The sequence below is a fragment of the Quercus lobata genome, chromosome 11 (genome assembly GCF_001633185.2).
Source record: "Quercus lobata isolate SW786 chromosome 11, ValleyOak3.0 Primary Assembly, whole genome shotgun sequence".
NCBI classification, from domain to species: Eukaryota; Viridiplantae; Streptophyta; class Magnoliopsida; order Fagales; family Fagaceae; genus Quercus; species Quercus lobata.
Window position 1 is genome coordinate 19,282,178 of NC_044914.1, and position 19,547 is coordinate 19,301,724.

A 19,547-nucleotide genomic window follows, 5' to 3' on the forward strand; every position below is an offset into this window, starting at 1 on the left:
ATGTCCATGGGCAACACCAACCAAAATATCCACTATATCAACAAAATGGATTACAACGATATTAATCAATACTTACAACTCACACAAACCTCACCAACTTAAACTCACATCTTGTGTTTCCGAAAAGTTAAATAACTTTATTATTATCTCATTGAAATAAAATTAAATTTGGTATACTTTTGACTTTCTTCCTCCAACTTAAAAAGTAACATTAAAAAAGTCAAGATTTTTCAACTTTGTCTAGTTAAAACTGATAATCTCAACGTTTTAACTTTTTACATACTACATAGCACTCTGTATATTATATCATATAAAGGCGGAGTTTGGATCCACATTTTGCGTCCACGTTTTTAGCAATTGCGCGTTTTTTTTTTTTCCTTCTTCTTTTAAATCAACGCCTGGTGCACTGTTCATGGGACATAAACAGTACACCAAGGCATATGAACAGTAAAAAAAGGGTGAACAGTAATTTTTACAAATTTAAAAATTATTTTACTACAGTATTTTCAGTTTTTAGTTTTCAACAAAATAAGTTGTATTCAAACGGACCCAAAGTTTAACTTTATACATGTTTAGAACTATCTTTTTTGATCCATTATGTGACGATTTATAAAAAAATTCATATGTATTATTTAAATAAACTAAGTCATGTGATTAAAATTACACATAAATAGTTTTTTCAATAGTCATATAATGAATGGAAAAAATATAGTTCTAGAATAAATTTGGAGCCCAACTTTTTTCTATTATGTATAACGTTATTTTAATAGCTGATAGATGGCATAAAGAACTTAATATTTTCAACAATTTTGAAGTATGAAATTGTAATACTTTTTAATCCATGTGAAAAATTATATTCTCTCGTTTGACGTAACCAGAGGGTTTGGGTCAAGAATCAGTTGGTTGGGGAGATATTGGGCTACGACTCTTCGTAGCAATGAGTCAGGCCAGCTAGGTTACTGCCTAGGTTAGGACATTACCATGATCTAACATTTCTACTCGAACTCGGGCTAGCCTACCATTAACATGAAATTGGCAGTCCAAGACTCCAAGCCCAATTCTACGTTACACCATGTATATTTGGTGCAGTACTGTATGTGCTTAATTTGCTAAACAATTTGAAGTTTCTCTTTACTTATGTTTTTCAATGGGAAGCCTCGGAAAATCATTAATTATTAAGTACTTTCGAAACACGAAGAATGGTATTTTGAAAATACCTAAAAATTACTAAAAAGTCTTTCGGATATGAAAAAACAAGAGCTGGTCAAATGGTATTTTTGCTATAGGCAAGATTTAGGTATAGTACTTAGGTGTTGTTTCTTAACTTCTCCTCTTAAGGTTCTGCTATGTGAATTTTTTCTCATGGGATGAAAGTGTATTTTATAGTTACATAGTCACATGGCTGAATCTTAAGAGGGGTATTTTTGTCTTTTTACTATATAACAATTTAGCTTTCTTTGTTTAACATGACCGACATTTTATAAGCACATAATTAATAATGGCTTTCATGTTAAACTTATGGATATGGTGCAGTTACTCGAACATGACTGATGCTATGAAAGAATCCAAGGAGGCATGTTCATATTTCTTCCTTAATTTATTTGGTTTCTGTTTATTTATTTATTTATTAATTAACAACAATGTGCAACGTAGCTGGCTATGATTAGTGTGGAACGTTAGCACTTAGCACTATATTCTTGAACACTTGGTTTCATGCAGTTTTTCAAGCAAAAATTGTAAAGTTGCCAATTGCTCCTTACTTTTTGCAGGTGTCAGAGCAGGACAATTAATTCTACATATGTTGAAAGATATTTAGTGATTCTCATTCTAACTAAATATAGTAATATACTTAAAAGATTAATTACAATTTTAAAATCTTTTTTATGCTTTAGAATTTTCAATTTTTTTTTCTTATATAAAAGTTGTGAAAATATATTTGAAATGATTTAATTTATCTATATTTTTCTGATCAAAATTGCTCATTTTTACAAATTTGTTCATTTTTTTCGTATTTTATTTAATTATTAAATACTTTGCGACATCATTATAGTTCAACGTTTGGTCAAAACCTAGATTCAACCTCTCTTTTTCGATTTTTTGAACAATTCGGTTTTTAAGACATTGGTGAAGTTCTCCATCAAATTTCATAAGTAAGAGACATTTTTTTAAGCATTTATATACCGGTTAAAGTGACTCGTGTCTGTCTTTCTGATATGATAAATTGATAATCATAAGCTTTTATTTATATTTAGAAGAAAAGGTAAGATGATAAACATAATTCATAAGTTAATAACAGTTGGTTCTCCAAAAAAAGAAAAAGAAAAACGTAGTTCTTCGATAGAATATAATGATATATAACGTTATTCCAGCTGCTTGTGGAAATTGGTTGTGGATTATAGAGGCATAGGGAATTTCTTAATATCTGTGGTCATTTCTCAATGTCCCTCGTAATCTTATCTACCCAGTGCCCTAGTTTAGTTTAGGAAACTAATTTACTTCACAAATTAATTACAAGCTTCCGTAGCACGAATAGCTGCCTGTAGCCAGAAAGGAAAACATTCGAGAAACAAGTTACTGGGGCTTTGAGCTCCTTCTTCACATGGAAAATTCTGCATCTTAATTATTAATCCTCGAAAGTCAATCAATAATATCTAACGAAGCTCCGCATCTGAGAATAAGCGTCCTAATATGTGTTGTATATTCTATATATAGATATATACATGGATAGGTTGTAATAATGTTGTTTGAGTTTGAAAAATATTGTTTCATAAAGTTGTTAAAGTGAAAATTCAAGTCCTGAAATTTTCTAAGTGAAAATTCGAAATTAAGCATTTTCGATCAATCAAAACTTTGGCTCGATAGATCGAAAATGGTAAAGAAAAATCCTGGAGTCTTTGGATGTCTTGATCACTTTTTCGATTCCTATTCGATCGATCAAAAAGAGCACTCGATCGATCGAAAGGAACCTTCGACTGATCAAAAGTCAAAAATCAAGATTTTCTGCAAAATTTTTCTAGTGACTGTTCAGAAAGGTTGAAGGGATTTCAAGCCTTATGAACTGTTTTATGTAACATTTTAACTCTTCATACGTATCTTTTGATGAAATATAACTCCATGGGTATAAATAGAGGATTATGATTTTAACTCTTCATACGTATCTTTTGATGAAATATAACTCCATGGGTATAAATAGAGGATTATGATTTTAACTCTCCATACGTGCCTTTTGATGAAATAAGGAACTCCACAAAATAGTAAGTTAGAGAGAAACACAAAAAATCTTGTGGTTATTCTCCAAAATTGTTATCTATAGAACCCAACATCTTGGTTGTATCATGAGTCAAATTTGCGATAACCTTTTAGTAACAATAGTGTGGGGGGGCAAATATTGTCCAAGGAAAACGATATTGTGCCTCCAAGTTATTTATTTTCTGTTTATCTTTTGTGTTAACCTTGTTCTTCCATTATTATTTTGTATAATACTCCCAACAATATGGAGCTCGACTATGGATTTTTCAGCATATTTTATGTATAGTTATAGTCAAAAGACTAAATAATTTGAGACGGTTCAATTTGGTGTGACCACTAAAGATTGGGTTTAGTCTCGTGCAATGAGAGTCATGAGACTTCTTATTTTTTTTGGTTTAGTATTATAATTTTTCATTCATTTATCTCTTTTCGTGCACTAATATGTGGTGAATTTAAGTTTGCTGAATGCCTAGAGATTTTTCTGTTCAAAATAAAGAGAACGAAGAAGAAGTAAGAAAAAAAATAGTGTGTATGTTTAAATTAAAAAAAAAAAAAGGAGTTTTCGAAAAAAAAAAAAAAAAGGATAAGAGATGATGAGGAAAACAGGCTATTTAAATTTCAAAATAATTAAAAGACAAGAAAATTGTAAATTGTTGAGAACCTGGGTTTTGTGGGAGGTTTTAAATTGTGAGTTTTTATATTATGAATTTGTCCCTCTTAATTGAAAACCGGTAAGAGAGTTGAGAGGGAATATTTTAGGATATTCAAGACTTAGGGTACACAGCTTAAACGGCTTGGAAGCCAACTTAGAAGCCCCTTAAATAGGTACTAGCATAAAGTAAGATAATTTCTTTATTTTATTTTTAAAAAATCAATACCTTCTTTTTTTAGAGTTTAAATGAGTGTCAAAATTTATTCATTTTTTTACTAAAAAAACAACTCATTAAGTGATATTCCCTTAACAAGTTGGATTTTTAACTAAGCTCTAGCCTTGTAGTCATCTCATCATATTATCTAAAAATTTTCGTAGTAACTAATGGTCAACTATCAGCATCATACTTTAGAATTTATATTAGATTTAAATTTATCAAGATAATATTTTTTACTATAAATTTCACAACAGTTGAGACTTAAAGTTATAATTAATTTTTATATAAGCTCACAAGTGACACCACTTTATTATATATTAATTATAACTTAATTTTTGTGAAAATAAATTGTAAAAAAAAAATAAATTATGGTAGTAGACTTATTATCCAATAAATATAGATGAAAGATTCATATTATTAATATCGATAAAATACAGTTAACATTCTAACTAATTTGGTCACTAAACGTACTTTGATCCTTAAACCGTTACTCATTTTCTTTCCTTTCTCATAGTGATTAGAGACTAAGTTAGTTTTGAAAAATCTTGAATCTAACTGGCATTAGTCCTAATCTTAAGGGTGTTAACTAAATTTTACCCTATTAATATTTGGTAAAATGTTCTGGCATGATTATTTTTGCAACTGTACTTCAACTCCTCCTGGTGAGTACTTACATATATGGTGAGTACTTACATATATGCCAAGTGTAGTCAAATGGAATTTTTATGATAAAGGGTTTTTTCTTTAACCCTGAATAAATGTAGCAATGGGTTTCAGATTTTCAATTGTAAATCAATTAGAAGGTATATTAAGAACTGTTGCACATAGGATTAAGCAAATTGGAACCCACATATTTAAGAGTAATAAATTAAGCTCTAAAATTTCAAAAAGTGGCAATTTTAACCCTCCAATTTTAGAGTAACATATTGAGCATTCAACCTATATAAAACCTCAAATATGTCATTCAACTTAATTGAGTTGAGATGTAGGGTGTATTTAGATACCGCTTATTTTGCTGAAATTAAAAAATTATTACTAAAAGTATGGTAAATAAAGGTAAAAGTTAATTGAAATGGTACAGTGAAGCCTATGAATAATGCCAAAAAGTGCAGTAGGGCCCATGAATAGTAGCAAAAATAAGCTGAATAATGAAATGATTTTCATTTTTCATCAACACCCAAACGCACACTTAATGTTACTTTTTGAAATCTCATGGTTTAATTTGTTACTTTTGAGACTATAGGGTTTAATTAATTATTTTTTTAAAACCTTAGTATTTAATTTGTTACGTTATAGGTTTTAATTTGTTACATCTCCTAAATTTTAGGGTTTTACATGCAATTTTCTCAACCAAAAAAAAAAAAAAAAAAAACCCTACTTTCTATTTTAATGACGATGGGACAATGATAGTTAAAAATATAAAGAAAGAGTAGTGTTCAAATATTACAATTAAAATTTGATACATCTTACAAACTTATATGTCAATCTTTTAAATATCATACAAAAAAACAATTAAAATAATAAAATTCTTTTGATGTTTTAATATTTTAATATTTTAACATTTTCTATAATGAAATAAGTTATTTTATTTGTCTTTATAGTTTAGTGGTGTAATAAGTGCTAGTTTGGCATCTAGTTTTGGAAACAAACTTTTTCCAAGTATAGCTTCTTCTTAATTTTAAAAACTAGTACAATTAAAGAATCAACATAGAGAGTGGTTTTCGGTTTTATAGTCAAACGGATGGTATAATAAATAAATAATTATGAAATTATAAAAATAAATAAATAATTTTATAACTACTCCTTTTAGCTAAAAAAATAATTTAAATAATACTGTAGTAAAACATTAAACATTAAACATTCACTTACCAACTTTTGGACAGCACATAACAGAATTCAACCAAAACAAAACAAAAAAGCATATACAGGCAGCCGCAAGCTTCTTTAAAGCATACCTTAAAAAAAAAAAAAATTCTTTTTACATTTATTTTTCAAACATTCTATTTTCAAAAAGCTTAAAAAAATGATAACAAAGGGATAATGTGTCATCAAAATAATTTATATGTATATTTTAGGAAAAATAATTCAAGAACAATACTGTTCCGTAGACTACAAGAAAACATAAATTTTGATATTTATTTTGCAGTTCAAAGGTTGAGCCCCTCCACAGGTAAAAGCGATCAATAGTTTTTTAATTCACAGCAAAAGTTGTTCTCCAATATCGATTTTCTTAACATTCCCATCATGTTTTAAAGTTTCCCTCCAACTATATTATTTTATAGTACCTTTGGCAAGTCATCACAGCAGTGACCAACCAAAACTATAATTCCAAGGGCAAGGGGAACCTAGCTTTCACCGAAACCAGTACTTCACAAATCTGGCAATGGAAGCATTTGGCTTCTTTTTGTATCTCCTTCTCTTCGGCTTCGCATGCTCAGAAACCAGTTTTGTTTACAATGGATTTCACCAAGCCAACTTGAGTTTAGATGGAGCTTCTTTTGTGAGTTCCAATGGCATGCTTTCCATAACAAACGATTCATTGAGGCTTCTTGGGCATGCCTTCTATCCATCTCCTCTACAATTCAAGAAAAATAACGCAAACAACTTATCCACAGTTGTGACCTTTAGCACTAACTTTGTTCTTTCCATCATTCCCAAGTACCCTGATCTTGGAGGACATGGTCTTGCTTTCATTCTCACTTCCACCAAAGAACCAAAGGATTGTCGTGCAAACCAATATTTGGGTCTTCCAAATGTTACAGGCAAGACGGAATCTTCTTCTTGGGTTTTAGCCGTGGTGTTTAACATTGTCCAAAATCCTGATTTCCAAGATATCAATGATAACCATGTCCGAATTGATATATCAAGCCTAATCTCAAACATATCTGAGCCAGCAGCATACTACAACTCCACAAGAAAAGAGGATAACTACAACAATTCCATCATACTCAAGAGTGGAAACCCAATTCAAGTGTGGGTTGATTATAAAAGCCAAGAGATGTTGATCAATGTATCAATTTCTCCTCTTGGCTTGCCAAGGCCTTATTGGCCTTTGATATCATTCCCCATTGACCTCTCTACAGTGATTGATGATTACATGTACATGGGGTTCTCTGCTTCCATTGGTGTGCTTGCAGCAGCACATAATGTGCATGGTTGGAGCTTTAGAATTGGGGGGAGGGCACAAGACTTATATCCAAAGGAGCTCCCATCTCTTGTGACAAGTTCTGAAGAGGTAGTGCACAGAAAGAGATTTGTGTTAGCCATCACTTTAACTATTATTATTTTTGTGATATCTGGTGTTGCTCGTCCTGCACAGAATTAAAAGCCAAGATGAGATTTTGGAAGACTGGGAAGTTGAATATGGAGCTCGTAGATTCAAGTATTCTGAACTCTTCTCTGCCACACGGAGTTGGAGAGAAAAATATTATTGGGTCAGGAGGATTTGGGAGAGTTAACAGGGGGCTAGTCCCTAGCATTGGAATAGAAGTGGCAATAAAGAGGGTTGCTAATTATTCATGCCAGGGAATGAAAGAATTTGTTGCAGAAATAACGAGCATGGGATGCCTTAGGCATTGAAATCTTGTCTAATTACATGGGTGGTGCCGTAGACAAGACAAGCTCCTTCTTGTTTATAACTATGTACCAAATGGGGCCTCGACAAGCTTTTGTTTGATAGTGAGGAGCAGAGGAAAATTCTATCTTGGAAGCAAAGATACAAGATCCTCATCGGTGTTGCACAAGCATTGCTCTACCTCCATGAAGAATCTGAACAAAGGGTGGTTCATAGAGATGTTAAGCCAAGTAATGTACTTATAGATGCAAACCTCAATGCAAGGCTTGGGGATTTTGGCCTGGCTAGAACTTATAAACACTGTATCAATCCGCAAACAACTCACATTGTGGGAACACTAGGGTACATAGCCCCTGAATTTACAAGGACTGGGAAAGCCACAACAAGCACAGATGTGCATGGTTATGGCATACTTCTGCTAGAAGTAGCATGTGGAAGGAGACCGATCGAGCCAAAAAAGAACCCTGAGGAACTACTGTTGGTGGATTGGGTAAGAGAACTACATTCTCAAGGAGAGATCATAAGAGCAGTTGATCCAATACTGGATGATTGTGACCCAGATGAAGTTGAGCTCGTGCTTGTTCTTGGTTTGCTCTCCTCTCTTTCACATCCTGACCATGGGCCTAGTATGAGAAGAATTCTTCAAATCCTACTGGGAGATGCTAGCCTTCCACCGCTACCACCTGCCATTCACCTCGAAGAGTCTAGGATGATGGAATTCAGTTCGAATTCTCCAATGATTCTGATCCTTCTAGTTATGGCATGACCTAGCCTCATCATTGAGCAGCAGTTTCAAAAGCTTTGACAAAATTGTTGCTAGTCCACATGCACCGGTTATTTTATTAGTATTAAAAAGGTAAAAATAAACTCAAGATACTATCAATTTCAAAAATAAAAACTTACAACATAACAATGAATGTGATTGACCACATCATAGTGTAGTAACTAAAGTTCCTACGTACTTTTTTTAATTTTGTATTTAATTTTACTACACCAATTTGTCGTTGCTAAAAGTTAATTTCCTACCACTTTTTAACAGTGGAAAAAAATTCCCTCCATCTCATTAGCAACAACCTATTAGCAATGTCACTCATGTGATCACTAATGTGTGCCCAAGGCCGGCCCTTCCACTAGGCCAATTAGGCCATTGCCTAAGGCCAAGTGGAAGAGGGCTCCAAAATTTTGAAAAAAAAGGGGTAGTAGAAAAAAAAAAAAGTTTCAAATGAAACTCCAAAAAATCTGATACATCCTTGTGACCAAAGAACAAAAAATCTGGAACATCCTTGTAAACATTGATATCCAAAAAAATTCTTTGGTCTAAACAAAATCAATTATTTCAAAAATATCATCCTTAACCTATAGACAAATCAAAAATCAACTGGATAAAATACAAATCCGGTCAAAAAAATTACCCACAAAACAATCTCAAATCAATACAAATCAAAAATCTCAAATCCCTAAAATTTGTTCATACCTTTTCTCTTTCTCAGTCTTGCTCTCCGCATCTCTCTCTCAGCTCTTGCTCTCCACATCTCTCTCTTAGCTAGATGATGATAGTTTACAAAAAACTATTTTAAACTTGAATCTTTTCTCAAACATGATGTTTATTATGATATTGATGGTTTAGATTTATTTTCAGAGTTAAAAGTTTTAAAAGAAATTTTACAAATAAAAGAGTGTACTCCAATTGACATACTAAATTATATAAAAATGTTAGATTCATTTCTAAATGCATACATTGCTTATAGAATTTTACTAACAATACCTTTTACAAAGAAGTTTTTCAAAATTAAAATTAATAAAATCATATTTAAGATTGACAATGTCTCAAGAAAGATTAAGTGGATTAGCTATATTATTGATTGAAAATGAGAAGTTGGAAGAACTTGAATACAAAAATTTAATTAGTCAATTTACAGCTCAAAAAGCAAGAAAAATATATTTTAAATGAAATATATTATAATATAAAAATATTAAATAAATATTAATTTAATTAATACATAAATATTAAAAAAAAAAAGACTCCATTTTTGTTCTCGCCTAAGCCCCCAAAATGTCTAGGGCCGGCCTTGTGTGTGCTTATTAGTTACAACCATAAATTATTGTCGCAAATATGTGGTTAACTGTGACGACTTTTTGGTCGTGGCTAAAGACTAAAATTCCTAGTGAAATTTGGTTTTATTTTGAAAAAATGTACAAAAATTATTTAATAAATCATTAAAGAATTCATTAACAAAAATCCATATTGGGAATGACTTCTCAAACCTATTTAAAATTATTTCCAATACATTTGAAATCAATCCAAATTCTCTTAACGGAATTTATAAATAACTCAAGTATAAATCTTAATGAAAATTTTACTATTTTCCAAAAATTGGGGTTACATTTCAATTTTCAATAACTTTTCATGATAACCAAATTTTGACAACTTATTTGAAAAAGATCTATAAAATGCCAACAAACAAACAAACAAAACAAACAAACAAACAAAGAAGAGGGTGTTTGGGTTGAAACTTGAATGATCAAAAAGAAGTTTCATCAAGCATGACCAAATTTGGCTTTGTCCCACATCGCCTAGTTTGCTTGGTGTGCGTGAGTATATCAACAGCTCCGTGATTCTAAGTGTCACTAGCAATTTTGGAGTTGACGTATTGTTGTATGTTTGTGTTTTTTTTTTTTTTTTTTTTTTTTTTTTTTTTTTTTTTAAGTATGACCAAGTTTAACTAAAAAAACAAAGAACTAGACTGTTTGGGTTGAAACATGAATGATCATAAAGAAGTTTCCATCAAGTATGACTGAGTTTGATTATCAAAAAAAAAAAATGTATGACTGAGTTTAACTAGGCTTATGTTTATATGATCTAGTGGTAGACTCAGGTCAGTTTATATACTATTTTACTTGCTCACTAGTCATCATGTTGCATGTCCAATCGGCGGCGAAAATGGCCAAATGGCCATCAGATTCTAACTATTTAGTTAATAGACCCATTTTGAAACTATATAGCATATTAGCAATTCGAGTTTGAGAGTCTCGATTTTGGAATCCAAAATCGAGTCTCTCAGACTCGATTTACAAACAAATTTTTTTTTTTTAAAAACTTTGAGCCTCACCTCACCGGATCGGATCAGATCACAGAGGGAGAAAGAGTCAGATCAGATCAGGGAGAGGGAGACTAGATCAGAGAGAGGGAGACCAGATCAGAGGCCGCACGACCTGGGTCGCGCGACCTGGGCAGCGCGATGCCGCGGCCAGGCCGTCGCGCGAGCCCCAGGTCTCGTGCGACCTGGCCGCGCGCGAGCCCCAGGTCTCGTGCGACCTGGCCGCGCGCGAGCCCCAGGTCTCGTGCGACCTGCCGCGCGCGAGCCTGACTCGCGCGGCCAGGCTCGCGCGCGGCCAGCTCGCGCGCGGCCAGGCTCGCGCGCGGCCAGGGGGCGCGCGGCCAGGTCGCACGAGACCTGGGGCTCGCGCGACGGCCTGGCCACGGCGTCGCGCTGCCCAGGTCGTGCGGCCTCTGATCTGGTCTCCCTCTCTCTGATCTAGTCTCCCTCTCCCTGATCTGATCTGACTCTTTCTCCCTCTGTGATCTGATCCGATCCGGTGAGGTGAGGCTCAAAGTTTTTAAAAAAAAAATTTGTTTGTAAATCGAGTCTGAGAGACTCGATTTTGGATTCCAAAATCGAGTCTCTCAAACTCGAATTGCTAATATGCTATATAGTTTCAAAATGGGTCTATTAACTAAATAGTTAGAATCTGATGGCCATTTGGCCATTTTCGCCTCCAAAATCGGCCAGTCAGTTCAGAGATTCTAAAAGTTTTGTGGTTTAGTTGGTATATTCTTATGCATAAAGTGCTTGAGAGTTCAAAGCAATGTATACATTTATAATTATTAAAATAAAAGATTATGTTAACGAATGCTCTTAGAGCAATTGTTAATAAATCATAATAAGAAAATTTTGACACTACTTTTATAAAAAATATAAAAAGCTATCAAACATTTATTGTTTTATCATTCTTTTTTTCGGGAAACGCTAACAAGTGCCTCTGGAGCATTAGTTAACAATCCAATTAAAAAAAGTTTTTATAAACAAAGAAAAAAATTAATATTTTAACTTTTTTTTTTCATTTTTCATAAAAGTGATGTCAAAACTTTCCTAAAATGGATTGTTAACAAATACCTTAAGGACACTCGTTAGCATTCCCTTCTTCTAATAAAATATTTCTAAAAATAACTCCTAGATATGATAGTTAAATCTGTAAATGGCCCGTGGATGCTATTTCCAAACCGCCACCCCGTATTTCACCATTTGGCACTAGAAAACTTTATACCTCACAAGTTTCAATAGCAAACCATCCAACTTCAAAGTTGACACTAGATAACTCTTACTTCACAGGCTTCAAAGGGGCATGGAATCTGTTTACATGTAATCTAAAAGGAAATCAGTGCGCTTTTTTCGTCAAAAAAGTGAATGGTGGGTTTGAGCTCATTTCTACTTGAAGATAACTCCGCATCCCAAGAATACCAATATGGATCAGCATGGAGAAATGTGGATTTTTTTCAGTCAATGGTTAGAAACTCAATTATATTTCATTATTATCTGTGTAACGTAATCATCTACATGACACAACTTGCTCTCGTAGTTTATTCATTAAAAAAAGAGGAGAAAAAAAATGCTCATAGTTTTGCGCAAGGAACTTCTCTTAGACATCTAGTTTTGGGCAAAATTTGGTAAATAGTATATTTTTCAAAAAAAAATTCGATGACTAGTACGCATTTGAACTTATTTAGTTAGTTGGACTGTTTTTGGAACTAGAGTTTGTGAAACTCGAGTTCCAACCCAAACTCGATTTACTCTTGGATTCATCTGACTTGGATTGAAAAAAAAAAAAAAAAAAAAAAACAACATGGAACTCAAGTTCCATTTAAAAAAAAAAAAAAAAGATTAACTGCAAGGAACTCGAGTCTATCAAACTCGAGTTCCAAGCGAGAAAAAAAATAACTCCAAGGAACTCGAGTTTGCTAAACTCCAGTTCCACCTTTCTTTCTTTTTTTCAATCCAGGTTAGATGAATCCAAGAGTAAATTGCAAATTCCAAAAACAGTCCAACTTAATAAATTGTTTCATCCGCATGCTATTTTGCTAATATTTTTCCAAAAATATGTTGTTCAACAAATTTTGCCTCTAGTTTTGCGTAGCAATATGACCATGCAAGCAAGCAACCCATAATTCTTCTTTTTGAGTATGGAAAAATGTGTGTTCCTCGATTTTTTCCTTGTCAAACTTCCAAGAAACTAACAAGTCCCTAAGAAATTCAACTCTTCCCATGTGGTCGCCAATAAGTAGTTTATACCAATAAGATCAAGGTTCGATTACAACCTACAAATTAATCACGTAGAAAAGGTAGCTGAAAACTGTTTATATGGTTAGAAATATCATTTCAAACATTATCTGCTGCAACTAGTCTACTACAATCATTCTTTTCATTTCAATTTTCTACACTTTCTCTACCTCTCCAATTATCTATATATGTCCAAACCTGTCCCTTTCCATTATAGGACAAAGGCTGTGCTTAGTTTCCTTTCTTAGCCAGGTATTTTATTCCAATCCAAATTTTTGATACCAAATAGCTAAAACTAGAATTTACCTTCACACGCCCATTTATACATTAGGAGGCTTCCCAATCCAAGGTGTACTTCCCACACCAAAAACAGCTTCAAAAATCTGAAATGGAAGCATTAATTGGCTTCTTTTTGCATCTCTTCATTCTAGGGTCAGTAAGTTCAGAGATTGATTTTGTGCATAATGGATTTCTCCAAGCGAATTTAAGCTTAGATGGAGCTTCGTATGTGAGATCCAATGGCCTATTGGTCATAACAAATGATTCCACCAAGGTCCTTGGGCATGCTATCTATCCATCTCCTTTACAATTCAAACAAACCAAAAACAACAATAAATCGACAGTTTTGACCTTTAGCACTAACTTTGTGTTTTCCATTGTTCCTAAGTACCCTGAATCTTGGAGGACATGGTCTTGCTTTTGTTCTCATGTCCACCAAAGAACTAAATGATTGCCTTCCAACCCAATTTCTAGGCCTTCCATATAATAATACTACTAATCAATTCTCCACTCCAACTCTAGCAGTTGAGTTTGGTACTGTCCAAAGTAGTGATTTCGAGGACATTAATGATAATCATGTAGGAATAGATATATCTAACCTGGTCTCAAACATAGTCAAGCCAGCAGCCTATTACAACACCACAAGCAAAAATGATAAGAATACCATTTTTCTCAGGAGTGGGTACCCGATTCAAGTGTGGATTGATTATAACAGCCAAGAGATGTTGATCAATGTATCAATATCTCCTCTTGGCATGCCAAAGGCGGATTGGCCTTTGATATCATACCCGGTTGACCTCTCTTTGGTTATAGATGATTACATGTACGTGGGGTTTTCTGCTGCAACTGGTGCAATCTCAGCCACGCATAATGTGCATGGCTGGAGCTTTAGGATTGGGGGCAGGGCTCAAGACTTAGATCTGTTGAATCTCCCATCTCTTTCGAATGCAGGTACTGAAAAGGTTGTGCAAAGAAAGGGATTAGAACTACGTACCACTTTAGCTAGTATTACTATTGTCATTTTGGTGATAGCTGGAGCTTTTCATGTCCTACACAAAATCAGAAATGAGAATGAGATCTTAGAAAAGTAGGAAATCGAATATGGAGCTCATAGATTCAGATACTCTGAGCTCTTCTTTGCCACAAGGGGGTTTGCAGAGAGAAACCTTATTGGGTCTGATGGATTTGGGAAAGTCTACCGGGGGGGTGATCCCTAGCACAGGGCTGGAAGTGACAATAAAACGGGTTGCTCAGGATTCAAGTCAAGGAATGAAAGAATTTGTGCAAAGAAAGGGATTAGAACTACGTAGTACGTAGCACTTAAGCTAGTATTACTATTGTCATTTTGGTGATAGCTGGAGCTTTTCATGTCCTACACAAAATCAGAAATGTGAATGAGATCTTAGAAGAGTGGGAAATCAAATATGGAGCTCATAGATTCAGATACTCTGAGCTCTTCTTTGCCACAAGGGGGTTTGCAGAGAGAAACCTTATTGGGTCTGGTGGATTTGGGAAAGTCTACCGGGGGATGATCCCTAGCACAGGGCTGGAAGTGGCAATAAAACGGGTCGCTCAGGATTCAAGTCAAGGAATGAAAGAATTTGTTGCAGAAATTACAAGCATGGGACGATTGAGGCATCGAAATCTTGTGCAATTATATGGGTGGTGCCAAAGGCAAGATGAGCTCCTCCTTGTCTATGACTATGTCCCATGTGGAAGCCTCGACAAACTTTTGTTTGAAAATGACCGCCAAAAGAAGAAGATACTCACTTGGGAGAAAAGGTACAAGATCCTCAATGGTGTTGCACAAGCATTGCTATACCTCCACGAAGAATGTGACCAGAAAGTGGTTCACAGAGATGTAAAGCCCAGCAATGTTCTAATAGATGCAAATCTTTATGCAAGGCTTGGGGATTTTGGCTTGGCAAGGATATATGAACATGGGAATAATTCCCAAACAACCCACATTGTAGGTACACTAGGGTACATGGCGCCTGAACTCACCAGGACAGGCAAGGCTACAACAAGTACAGATGTGTACGGTTATGGTATATTAATGCTTTTAAGTAGCATGTGGACGGAGGCAGCTTGAGCCTCAAAAGAATGCCGCAGAACTGCTACTGATTGACTGGGTTAGGGAACTACATTCCAAAGAAGAGATTACCAAGGCTGTTGATCCTACACTAGATGACTATATCCTTACATGAAGTCAAGCTCGTACTTAGTCTTGGTTTACTTTGCTCTCATCCTCATCCTAACTGTAGGCCTAAAATGAGAAGAATAGTGCAATTTCTACTAGGAGATGCAAGCCTACCTCCCCTACCCCTTGACATTCACCTTCAAATTCCGAGGGCAATGATGGAACACTGGAATGTCTCCCCAGATGATTCTGATCCTTCATATAGTAGAATGACGACATCTAAGAGTAACAGTTCCACCAGCTTTGACAGGAAAGTTTCTGTTAATCAAGGTACCAGGGTTACCTTCAAGATACTACAAAATAGAAGAATGAAACATGACTTTCTGTTCTTTTGATTCACTGTACTGTGTACCTGAAATGGCTAAAGAGATTTCTTGACAGTAGTAGGAAACTAAAGAACTCATGTCATTTGTGTATCTGAATTTCACTCTGCTTCGTTTTGCAGCATCTCCTTTCTGTAATATTTACTGTCATATTTTTTGCTTTTGAGCAGAAATCTACTGTAATTGATCAAATAGAAGGGAAAAGGCAAGCCGAAACTAATAACCAATTTGAATCTATTACTGCTAACAATTTAGGCCTATTTGAAGGTTAAGAATGTAGGGTTTATACTCTTATTTTATAAGTGATCGGTAGGATAATAAAAAAAAGGCTTATTTCAATTTACGCCCATTTGAAGGTTAAGAATGCAGGGTTAATTGTTTAATTTATACTCTTATTATATAAGTAATCAAGGCAATGGAAGGGTTGCTATTACCTTTAGGTGAAGAATGCAGATGTTAGAATCCATACTGGAATATATAGCCATGCCCATTGATGCAACTCAGAGCATCACGGTTGGGTTGGAGGCCAACCTCAGAATGGCATTAGGGTTTTGGGCTTAGCAAGCTGCACACACAAAACTAACCCCTGCGCTACAAATCAAAGTTCCAAGATGCAAATGAAGAAAATAGAGCTAATTCAAATTGGTTTTTTTTTTTTTTTTTTTTTTAGTGCACAGATAATTAGAGTAGCTAAATTAATTTGATTTTCTTCTGTCATGGACAAGCTAATATACGCTATGAGACGGTAAATTCATGATAAGTGATGATAGAACACTAACAGATCTTGTATACAAAAAATGAGTTCTACCATATCAAAAGCAGTGACCATTGCCACCATCAATGTTAGATCTTTTACTGGAAGTTTGTGGCATCCAATAAAAGGCCCAATTTTTTACATGGAGTATGTCAACATGTGCTCCTAGGGCAATCCTTAAGGAGGATAAAACAGTCCCTACTACGTTGGGAAGAAAGTGGCTTTGACTGCTAAGAAAAAGTGGTTTGACTGTATTGAGAATTCTACCTTGACAATTGCCGTTAAGACACTTAAAAACAGGTTAGGACACTTAATAACAGGACCCTTTTTACATCCGCCCAAAAATTTCAAAGATCTAAGTGTTTTTGAACTTTTAGGAGAGAGACATTATGTTTCTACGTACTCTTAAATGACTAGGCAACCATAAGATGAACTCATCAGTAGTTTCCACCCTAATTTCTATTTGAATTGATGCATCATGATTTCAGTCTGACCTGTGAAGCTAACCAACTCCCTCATTTCCTCCAACCATATTATTAATCTAAAAATTATGTGGGGCCTTCTACCTTGCTTGTCACCTTCTCCCTACCAGTCAGCTAGAGCATATTATTAAGAAATTTGTGTGCATAAATTTTGGCGATAGACAATAACATTACATATTATTAATCTTCTTTTCTCCTTTTTAGCTTTCTGTTTTTTTTTTTTTTTTCATGAAAACTAAACCACATTGTTTTGTGCACTTAACAGTAACACTAACGGAGATAGAGAGGAGAGGACCAAAACGAAAAGTTTTGAAAAGTGTAAAGGTGACATTTTGGAGGGAGCACAACCAAAATTATTTTAGATTTCATTTTTGAATTTTTAAACTAGATTTCGTTTTGAGGAAACCCTTAAAAACACCTATATCAAGGAAAAAAAAATTAAATTCTAAAATTACAAAAACTACATGAAAATATCATAAGTAACAAATGAAAAATAGACCCCTGTTTTACATTAGATTTTTTCCAGTTCTTCTTTCCATTCCATACCAACCCATCCTCTCTGCATCAACATTGCTCAAATTTATAACACAGGGACCAAATTAACAACAATCTAAAACTTGGTAGGCCTATTCTTGCATTTTCAAGGCATACAGCCTGATCATTACCCTATAGATTGGCACTCATAAAACAAGATTGGCACTCATAAAACAAGGGGAAAAATTGAAAAAAAAAAAAAAAAGTGTTTAAAGTTGCATCAAAAGTGAAAGAATCACATAAAATTTTTGGGTTCATCAAAGTTACAAATATGACTAGTCATCACAGAATAAAAACAACCTAATCTGCACTCATTTACTCCCACATGTATAACTTCATTTTCACTCATAATTGAGATCATAAGTGAAATATTACTGATATATTATTATCCAATAGTGAAATTCTATAATCTAAGAATCATATGAAAGGGAACGCAATTAAATCAGCATTAACATTAACATTGAAGGTGAATTAACCCATAGCATAATAAGAAGCAAACTAAAGATATTTCATATATAGTATACTTATAAAAATTCTTGTAATGACTACCGGATCATTCTTCTTTCAGAATTATATAATGGAGAAGCGTCAACAGTAAACTAACAAATGAATAATGTCATCTCACACATCTAATGTCATCTCCTCTATCTCCATTTGCTGTCTTGAAACTTCCGACGAACTTTCTTTACTGCTATCTACATTTTTCACGATTCCATAAACAAAATACTTATGTTTAACAATGATTTGAGGAGATGTTCTAAGGTGATTCATCGGAGGAGCGAGCTTCCAATTGCCGGAGTTGTTAAACATAAGTATTTTGTGACAGAATCGTGAAAAATGTAGATATAAGAGCCCAGTGCAGAAGTTCTCGGAAGATTCAAGACAGCAAACGAGATAGAGGAGTCTTTATAGATTCTATTTCTCTTTCCCTTTCCTGAGGAAGAAGATGAACGCATATGCTCATAGCTAGCTTTCTGTTTCTATTCCTGATTTAGGGTTTTTGGCTTTTCGATTCGATTGAGAGCGAGATGTTTCGAATAGGAGGAAACTATGCCGCTTAAAATGGTGTAATGGGTTCGGTTCGGTCGGTGTAAAAGAAGAATTTTTTTCATCAAACAGAGACATTATTGGAAGACAAAATCAGTACAAAAACTAACAAGAAAAGCAACCAACACAGACTCTGTTTTCAACACAGAATACAGAGCAACACAGGAAAAAAAAAAAAAAAAACATAAAACACAAACTAAGATTAAGGAAACATCACAAAACTATTTCCCTTTGCTTTCCCATATTTTCTCAGCACCCAAACACCAAGCAAACACAAAAAATATACTCAAAATCATGTATATATATAGAGAACATACCAAAGTAAGGAAAAACCTATTTCCCTTTGCTTTCCTACATTTTCACCAAGCAAACACAAGAAAAATATACTCAGAATCAAAAAGATTGTATTTTCTTTTTTTTGGTTAAACGTTTTTGGGATTCTTGAACTTAGTTTCTGAGAGACTGGAGAACGGTTACAGTTTGAAATGAGAGAGAAGAGATAAAACGTAGGGTTAGTAGGGTTATATACAAACCCAAAACGACGTAGTTCCGTTAAAATAAGGAGAACCTGGGTTACAAATGTGAAACACGTGTCCTTGCCATTAGGATAACAGGATCTAGAGAAATGATATGTTTACAATATTTTTACAACAAATCTTAAATGACAAGTTGTTAGTGAGTCATTAACAATAGTTATTATTTATTATTTATTATTATTATTGTTATTATATTATTAAAATATTTTTTAGCAGATTTAATTAATTCTTGCCAAGCTGGCTTTGTCCCAAGAAAAAAGACATCCTAGCAGTGATAAACTGATAATAATAACATCATCGTAGTGCACCATTTATTTCAGTAAAAAAAAAACAGTTCTCCTAGTGCAATCAATTATAAGATCAT

General features: G+C 34.0%; 3 protein-coding genes and 1 pseudogene across 3 annotated transcripts; all 4 read left to right on the top strand.

The window, feature by feature from the left end:
• The first annotated feature begins 6,501 nt into the window (after positions 1-6,501).
• LOC115966531 (L-type lectin-domain containing receptor kinase S.4-like) lies at positions 6,502-7,443 on the top strand. Its single transcript, XM_031085748.1, has one exon. The coding sequence runs from the start codon at positions 6,502-6,504 to the stop codon at positions 7,441-7,443; it is 942 nt and encodes a 313-aa protein (XP_030941608.1).
• An 8-nt stretch (positions 7,444-7,451) lies between these two features.
• Positions 7,452-8,458, top strand: LOC115966532 (annotated as a pseudogene).
• Positions 8,459-13,416: 4,958 nt separating this feature from the next.
• Positions 13,417-14,398, top strand: LOC115966533 (L-type lectin-domain containing receptor kinase S.4-like). The gene is made up of 2 exons (XM_031085749.1): positions 13,417-13,589; positions 13,696-14,398. Exons 1-2 carry the CDS (start codon positions 13,417-13,419, stop codon positions 14,396-14,398), a joined length of 876 nt encoding a protein of 291 aa, XP_030941609.1.
• A 10-nt stretch (positions 14,399-14,408) lies between these two features.
• On the top strand, positions 14,409-15,399 carry LOC115966534 (L-type lectin-domain containing receptor kinase IV.2-like). Its single transcript, XM_031085750.1, has 2 exons — positions 14,409-14,568; positions 14,663-15,399. The coding sequence occupies exons 1-2, from the start codon at positions 14,409-14,411 to the stop codon at positions 15,397-15,399; spliced, it is 897 nt and encodes a 298-aa protein (XP_030941610.1).
• Positions 15,400-19,547: the final 4,148 nt, after the last annotated feature.

Coding starts and splice junctions, on each gene's coding strand:
- LOC115966533 (XM_031085749.1), top strand. CDS start 13,417: ATGGAAGCATTAATTGGCTTCTTTTTGCATCTCTTCATTCTAGGGTCA. Junction 13,590..13,695: donor GATTCCACCAAGGTCCTTGG/GCATGCTATCTA, acceptor ATTGTTCCTAAG/TACCCTGAATCTTGGAGGAC.
- LOC115966531 (XM_031085748.1), top strand. CDS start 6,502: ATGGAAGCATTTGGCTTCTTTTTGTATCTCCTTCTCTTCGGCTTCGCA.
- LOC115966534 (XM_031085750.1), top strand. CDS start 14,409: ATGGAGCTCATAGATTCAGATACTCTGAGCTCTTCTTTGCCACAAGGG. Junction 14,569..14,662: donor ACGGGTTGCTCAGGATTCAA/GTCAAGGAATGA, acceptor TTTTGGTGATAG/CTGGAGCTTTTCATGTCCTA.